Source organism: Tachysurus vachellii, chromosome 11, assembly GCF_030014155.1.
Source record: "Tachysurus vachellii isolate PV-2020 chromosome 11, HZAU_Pvac_v1, whole genome shotgun sequence".
NCBI lineage: Eukaryota > Metazoa > Chordata > Actinopteri > Siluriformes > Bagridae > Tachysurus > Tachysurus vachellii.
In genome coordinates this window covers 1829014-1837500 of record NC_083470.1, presented here as the reverse complement: position 1 = coordinate 1837500, position 8487 = coordinate 1829014, and the positions used below count along the sequence as shown (strand labels likewise).

At 37.9% G+C, this 8487-nt stretch overlaps 1 protein-coding gene across 1 annotated transcript in view; it reads left to right on the top strand.

The window, feature by feature from the left end:
- Nucleotides 1-6864, top strand: part of rorca (RAR-related orphan receptor C a) — a 24264-nt gene extending 17400 nt beyond the window's left edge. The window contains exons 8-10 of the mRNA XM_060880775.1: nucleotides 367-477; nucleotides 1547-1659; nucleotides 1774-6864. Of these exons, the coding sequence (XP_060736758.1) occupies nucleotides 367-477; nucleotides 1547-1659; nucleotides 1774-1935 (386 nt within the window). The 3' untranslated portion in view covers nucleotides 1936-6864. The remainder of the gene's footprint in view (nucleotides 1-366; nucleotides 478-1546; nucleotides 1660-1773) is intronic.
- The last annotated feature ends 1623 nt before the right edge of the window (nucleotides 6865-8487 follow it).

Sequence of the window (8487 nt, the reverse complement as noted above, 5' to 3'; positions counted from 1 at the left end):
ATGAAGTTTCCGCTAATAGCTTAATTGTGTTGTTTTTCTCTTTCAAGATCTTCTCAAAACCTGAATATCCTGTACGAGCCAGGTTCAGATACTGTATAATTAAAATAACTTGCATCGCTGCCACTGGGTTCATATTAATTAGTTTAATTACTGTACTTGATTAAAGTGTCAAATCTGGCGTGTTCGAAACGTCTGCAGCTGATTGACTTTGTTGATGTTGGTGTTGATGGTTTTGATTGTGCTGTTTGTGCTTTTCTTTCAGCAGCCAGCCATGAGCTAGAGTTCAAGAGCTGCTGTGTGCTGGATTATAGGAACATGTTTTTGTTTTCTAAGTGTTTTTTTTCCTACTCCCTGTTCACCCTGTAGGTTGTGATGACCTGGTGAATGCTGTATTTGAACTTGCTAAATCCATGAGCCGCCTGCAGCTCTCAGAAGAAGAAATGGCTCTGTTCAGCGCCGCCATCCTGTTCTCCCCAGGTCTTACATCATAATCATTTTAATCCAATTTCCAGAATTGATTGACACTACCTGCATGCTATTGTTATTAGGGATGTATCAATAAAGATACTGATATCAGGAAAATAAGGTTCTCATTTAATTGTTAATAATGTTTCAGTATTAACATCTGACACCAGGTGACACCAAGCAATCAATCCTTTTCTAAAAAGCAATCAGGTCTTCCTTATAGCACTGGCTATATGCCTAAATCTTTTAAACTATCTATTTAAAAAAAACCTGACCTTGATCAGCTGTCCAACTATAGGCCGGTATCAAACCTCCCCTTTATCTCCACAACCCTACACAAGGTCGTAGCACAGCAGTCATGCTCAGACCTACATAAGAATAATATTCCTATGAAATGTATCAGGGGGCACGGTGGCTTAGTGGTTAGCACGTTCGCCTCACACCTCCAGGGTTGGGGGTTCGATTCCCGCCTCCGCCTTGTGTGTGTGGAGTTTGCATGTTCTCCCCGTGCCTCGGGGGTTTCCTCCGGGTACTCCGGTTTCCTCCCCCGGTCCAAAGACATGCATGGTAGGTTGATTGGCATCTCTGGAAAATTGTCCGTAGTGTGTGATTGTGTGAGTGAATGAGAGTGTGTATGTGTGCCCTGTGATGGGTTGGCACTCCGTCCAGGGTGTATCCTGCCTTGATGCCCGATGACGCCTGAGATAGGCACAGGCTCCCCGTGACCCGAGGTAGTTCGGATAAGCGGTAGAAGATGAATGAATGAATGAAGTCGAGATTTAGGCCTCATTATAGCATAGAGACAGCATTGGTTAAAGTGGTAAATGACCTACTAGAGATAAGTGGAATATTAAATGCACTGAAAAACCATAACAAAGTAAATTAGTCTCACAAACTGCTGCCTCAGTGTATATGTGTAAATGTATATGGATGAGATTGCAGGTGACCTTGACCATGACCTAGAGATTAACGTTGTTTAACACTAGTGACTTTATCAAGCTCGTTGACGTGGAAGACGAGGTCGGACGGACGGTTTGCACGAGTTAAATGTTTTCTGAATGCGTGTGTGTTATTGTTACAGATCGGCCGTGGCTTACAGACAGACAGCAGGTTCAGAGGCTGCAGGAGAAAGTATATCAGGCGCTGCAGCGCTGTCTGAACAGAGAGGGTGCCAATGAGCACAAACTCAACAAGGTGCGAATATCTACCATTTTAACCATCACACTAGTGTACACTTACAGTATAGAACTAAAGATGTACAAGATTATGAGTTATGAGAAGAAAAAAAATATTCGTTTTTATCTTTAGATGCTGGCTAAGCTTCCTGTGATAAAGTCCATCTGCAACCTCCACGTCGACAAGCTGGAGTTTTTCCGTCTGCTCCACCCGGAAACAGCCTGCAGCTTCCCCCCACTGTATCGGGAGGTGTTCGGGAGTGAGAGCTTCTTACCTGACTCCACCAAGGGCTAGAGGATGCCAGAGCATCACTCAAACTGGTGCTCGAGAGACTGAAAGAAAGACAGAGACCAAGAGAGGGTGAGAAAGATGTAGGGATGAAACAAAAGACTGGAAGATTGTGAAGCGTCATGAACAGACCAGCAGCTCACTGACAATCCTGCACACAACACTCTCAGAATCCCGCTCTCTTTTTTTCTGTGAGCTCTTTCCTTCACAGGTGATCGACGGTGCAGCCTGAGCGAAATAACCAAAGGGGCATTTAAGGGAGAGCGGTGCTGATCGTAGATGTAGGATTGTTTTAACTGACAAGTAAAAACATCAGAAGGAAAATGTTCAGGTGGACGGATACTTTGGTGCTGGAATATTGGGGCTAATTTGAGTTCACCTACATCCATGATAAATTCTATTGACGAGTGATAATATGCAGAACTTAAGTCCTATTCGGACGGGATTAGTTTTACGTGGGGACGTGGGGGTAAAGTAATTATTACCAGAGCTTCTCGTGATTTTAGTCCCGTCCGAATGTGCCATCTCGGTAATCATTACGGACAATGTCAGTAAAGATTACGGCGACTTTTACCTTCTGTAAAAAGGTCCGGAAAAATGACCTCAGGTAATACTAATCCCGTCCGAATAGACCCGCTGTAAATATGTACGGTAAAATTCCGTCATTTCCTGTTTAAAAGTAGTTTTTGGCGCGTTTTGCAAGCATGGAGGCGCTTGAAGAAGCATTCGGTTGCGTTGTAGGTGGTGGGCCGACTCTGTGGCAAACCTCCGGTGTTTTCCGCATACCATTTAAAGCAAAAAGAACAGGAAGCAACGTCGTACGCACATGACGACAAGGAGGTTATTGTGGTGCGTAAAGCGAGTTACCCCTCCCACTTCTGCTAGTTTTACTGAGATGTCTTGTCCCGTGTGAATTGGCCAATTAATATTACAGACGTCCTGAGGTAAAATTGCATTACTCCACGTCCCCACGTAAAACTAATCCCGTCCGAATAGGCTTTATAGCTATAAATCTGTCAGAATGATTGGTTCAGTTAAGCTACTTGAGTTTCATCAAAACTATCCCTTAAAATGTTATTCTTATTGTAGCAGATTCATATGAATATAAGCTCGGTTCAGAAAACCAGACGTTTTGGGGCAAAAGTTGCTTTTAGTTGGTGACAAGAACATAATTGACATCAACAGCTAAGCGACTCAACCAACACTGGCATGCTATCCTGTTGTCATGTTTATTTTACCATGGTACATGATCATGCTGGTATCTGCAAGAAAACTGATAAATTGCTTTTCAAAAAAAAAATTTAAAAAAAATCAGGACCGCTAATCACATTAAATCAAGAAAATTTAATTCTAGAATTTTTTTTTTAGATTACGTTTACCGATGGTTAGCTAGCTGATCAATGATTAAATTTTAGCATGATGCAAAATAATTCTGTGTATTTTATGTTACAAGCTGTTCACCACTCACATTTAGAAGAATGTAAAATTCAGATTTCTGTCTGCTAAATGCAGCAAAAGATCCCTGCTGGAAAGTTTTGGCACCTTTTCTTGACTATTCCTTTTGGACACTTTCTATCCCTCTACACCAGAGGAGAACAGTTGGCATCGTATGGAACGGATGTAGGTCAAGAGCTCATATCTTGACTTACTCTGTTGGACTCAACCCAACTTTTTTCGTCGTTTTTTCTGAATGTAGTTGAAATGTAGCTCGGCCTCGATGGACGAGACAGAATGTATTCGTTTAGTTTCTTATCCTCTGCATTTTAATGATGCTAATCTGCTGATACAACACATGCATGTGAACGAGGCTGCGTGCACATTGGTTGAGGTCTTCTTTCTGACCTTTATATCTTTTTAGTATTATTAATTTAAATTTAAGGAGAAAAAAAAAAACCTTTGTTCCATTTGTTCTTTTTTTTCTGGAAATACGACTCTAGAATGAAACGTGTATGTTTTTTGATAATTTGATATTTTGATTTAGATTTTTCTGTAATTAAAATAGATGTGTGTATAAAGCATTTGAAATTAGAATATATATTTATATATTAAGTATATATTGTATATAGATACATGCAGAATGAACTATTTAACAAAACAGTGACGTGTGATACACAGTACTGTGTTTTCCAGACTATAGTACCATTATTATGGTCTATAGGGTTTTTGCATTAGCCTGATTGTCAGCAGTTTTATGGTATTCATTGTGCTCAAACAAACAAACAAAAGTGTGTAAAGTGAGTTTTTATAAATCTAAAATGAGTTTTTCTGCCATTTATAAAATATTCACTTTTTTTTTTGCTTTCAATAGAACTATAAAAATGTTCATTTAGACAGGAATCGTGTAAAGTGTAATATTTTAGTCAAAAATACATTCAGAGAACCAATTATCAACAATTTTAAATATTTTAAATTTACTTCAGTATAAATCATATTTTAGTAACATACATGCAATACCAGGTGTTATTTTTTTTATTTTTAATAGATTTGGTTGAGGTGCTGCCCTGTGATGGGTTGGCACTCCGTCCAGTGTGTATCCTGCCTTGATGCCCGATGACACCTGAGATAGGCACAGGCTCCCCGTGACCCGAGGTAGTTCAGATAAGCGGTAGAGGATGAGAGTGAGAGTGGTTGAAGCGCTAGCTAACTCGTGTTTCACAGCTAGCGATACAGCAACGCTACATTTAGTGAGACTAGATTAGTTTCTACATTCAAGTTAAACATCATAGGTTCATCAAAACTATTTACATAACATGAATTACGCTTTTTTTAATTTCAAATTTAGAATTTAATAAACTTTTGCCGTGTTCATCAAAATTTAAAAACAACATGGCAGACACTAGGGGGCGAACTCAGACCTTTGTATGTGAGATTTACAAATATTAATCAGGCACAAGAGGAAACGATACAGTTACTACACTGAAAATAATGGAGCAAGGAAAAGTTAAAATTTAGAAATGTTTTAAATTAAAACAATTGCAATAACAGAGTGAGGTATATACTGATTTTTTTCTCTTTAAACAGACCAAGTTTAGGAGTGTGTCTTATAGTCTGGAAAATACAGGGTCATGATTAATAATAATAATAATAATAATAATAATAATAATAATAATAATAATAAACATTCTGACTCAAACTGACCAGACGCTGCTGTTTTTATGCAGATGAATAGCACTTATAAATTTTACACCTCGAAAAATGAGGAAAGTTTGTACACTCTCGTAACCTCAGGCTTGGTGATATTCAGGTTCATGCTCTTTCTCTCTCTCTCTCTCCCTCTCTCTTTCTCTCTCTCTCTCTCTCTCTCTCTCTCTCTCTCTCTCTCTCTCTCACACACACAGACAGACTGCTGTTCTCTGAACTCAGTAGATTTTGTCCTTGTCTCTTATCCCTTTAAGTGACCCAAGTCATTTAACACACTTTGAGTGTATTTAACACAAACCGATGAATGAACATTTAAATTTTGCACACACCACATTTTACTATGCACCAGGGTCGGACATGATGCGAAACAGAACTGACATGCAGGTCAAACAGAGACGTATCAGCCTAAATATAAGCTGCTTATTCTTTAATTATTATGGATTCATGTTGTATTTTAAAACGTATTACACATTCACAACTGCAGGTGGCACTACAGTGAAGCTAAAGAGCCCAATTCAACCTGTTAACTGCTTAAAGATAAAATATGTTGAAGACTCAGTCTGTAACATATTTTAGGTCTTATAGTTATTTAAAGAATTATATTTTAAAACAAACAAAAATTAAATGATAAACTTTATCAGAGTTCTTAGCAAATTGTATATTAAAAAAATATACAGAAAAGATTTGGTCTTTATAATAAGGGAGAGATGAAATAAGACAGTATTCAAGACACATGTTTAACTTTTTAAAATCTGGTTGTGAATTTTTTTTTTTGGTAAACATTTACTGTCACTTTTTGTCTGTTATACAACCACAACTTGAAGTGACTTGTTACACAAATCAAATACAGATTTCTCTTTTCTCTCTCTCTCTCTCTCTCTCTCTCTCTCTCTCTCTCTCTCTCTCTCTCAAAAGCGACTTACGAATGTTTTCCTCGTCTGGGCGGTGGGCACTTGCTCCATATCTGGTGGTTTTTTTGCACTGTTTAAATAGTGGTCCTTTAAACCTGTAGTTACTGGTTTCCTTGAGGTTTTTTTAGGGGGAAAAAATAAATTAAAAAAATCTGGTTATAAAACAGTTCTCTGGGTGTTTAAGGCGGTGTCGATAACTGGACTGTACAATAGATATAATGTTGATTCATCCAAGCAGGGGACAGATAACAGGATCATTTGGTTTAAAATTAAAAGATTCATTGTAAAGTGAAGGAAAACGTTTTGCTACTTCGTGCACACACACACACACACACGCACATGCACACACACACACACTCAGGGAGTTAGCTGGGCTCTTGGTCCTATATCATCATCGACACCTGTAACCCTCCAGATGTCCTCGAACCTTCATCACTGTGCTAGTAACTGCTGTCCTGAATGTTAAGATGTCACACAGAAGTGTCACTTTTTTCTAAATTAAATAGGATCTTGTATAGCTATAAATTATATATTAAAACATATAAAGATGGATTCTAGTTTTTGAATTTTGTTTTTCTCTTTTTTTGTGATTTCTCATGGCTGTCTTTTTTTCCTGCAGTGTTTCTTTACTCAACCGTTTAGCGTCATCAGCGTTCACGCAAACTGTACTTATATTTTTTAATAGAGTGTTTTTCATGATCCTTCTGTTTTCTTTATTTCTGGGGTAATTGTTTAAAAAGATTTAAAATTACATAGATTTTAATAAATATAATTTATGACATGGATGCAAGTATTAAAAAAGACAAATCTGATGTAGAATTGTATTTTGGGGATAAAATATATGTGGATTAAAAGTGGAATAAAGGGCTCTTTACATACCGTAGTGGTGCGTTTTATTATTCTTATTTTATGATCATTTTCATTTTTATTACTTCAGAGCCCTACATTTTGAAAATCGATAAAAATATTTAAGAACTGTAATTACTGATACAGTATTTTCATGTAAAGAATCTTTTTTTTAAAGAACCTTATTATTATAAACGAATGCTATAGTTCTTAAAATGGGGGCATGTGGTAGCCTAGTGGTTAAGGACTTGGGATAACAAGCAGAAGGTTGTGAGTTCGATCCTAGGTCCACTAAGATGCCACTCTATTGGGCCCCTGAGCAAGGCCCTTAACCCTCAATTGCTCAGTTGTATCAATATGAAATAATGTAAGTCGCTCTGGTTAAGGGCTTCTGCCAAATGTTGGAAATGGAAAGTAAATGTAAAATATAAAGCGAGATTTGCCTCCCTGTGGTCAATGTGTGAGCTGCAGTGATCAGTCTCTCAGTATAAACATATACATTTTTCTCAGTAGTTGACAGTAGTGTAATTTCTGAACAATATGCAACAGTAGGAGTAACTCTTAAAAATCAGAATCTGTGATATGATAAAACATGACTAAATTGTGAGCATTGTCGGTGTTAAGAAGACTGACTATATATGTGTGTATATATACACAGTTATATATCTGTTTAATTAACCCGTGTCTTTTTAAAAATCTATTTATACTTGTTAAACAACACATTTTGTCAAGATAAAACGTTTAGTAGTCTTTTTAGTAGAATTTTTACAATTTGTGTTCAGCTCTTAAATAAATGTTCTTTCAATGTTTTTTCTCAGTAAATCATCCTATGAGAAAAAGTGCTTGTAAACTTCTTCATTATTTCGTATCATCTGCACATAATGCTATGATTCTTTAGAATAATATAAAATGCACAGTCTAATAGATATATAAAGATTTTACTCACCTTGTAATGTAAGAAATGTTTAAAATGTCACTTCTTTTGTAAAATTATGGGTTTTTTTTTTCTTCTTGGCCAAACCGAACCATCAGATTGTCAATACTTGTAATTTTTGTACTAAAGTGAATATGCTGATGAAATCGTAAAGCACGAACCACATGCACATTATAGCTTATATGCATTTAGTGAAGCCCACAGAACTCACAGAAAAAGTTAAAGCAGAGAGGTGAAGACGTGCAATGAGGGGAAAAAATGCATAATCAAAAGGAATTGAGTCATTTAAACAATCAGGAGCAAAGATTTATGAATTTACACAAAACATAGCAATATTCCACACTAACTGGATATTCATTCATCCATTCGTTCATTCATCTTCTACCGCTTATCCGAACTACCTCGGGTCACGGGGAGCCTGTGCCTATCTCAGGCGTCATCGGGCATCAAGGCAGGATACACCCTGGACGGAGTGCCAACCCATCACAGGGCACACACACACACACTCTCATTCACTCACGCAATCACACACTACGGACAATTTTCCAGAGATGCCAATCAACCTACCATGCATGTCTTTGGACCGGGGGAGGAAACCGGAGTACCCGGAGGAAACCCCCGAGGCACGGGGAGAACATGCAAACTCCACACACACAAGGCGGAGGCGGGTATCGAACCCCGACCCTGGAGGTGTGAGGCGAACGTGATAACCACTAAGTCACCGTG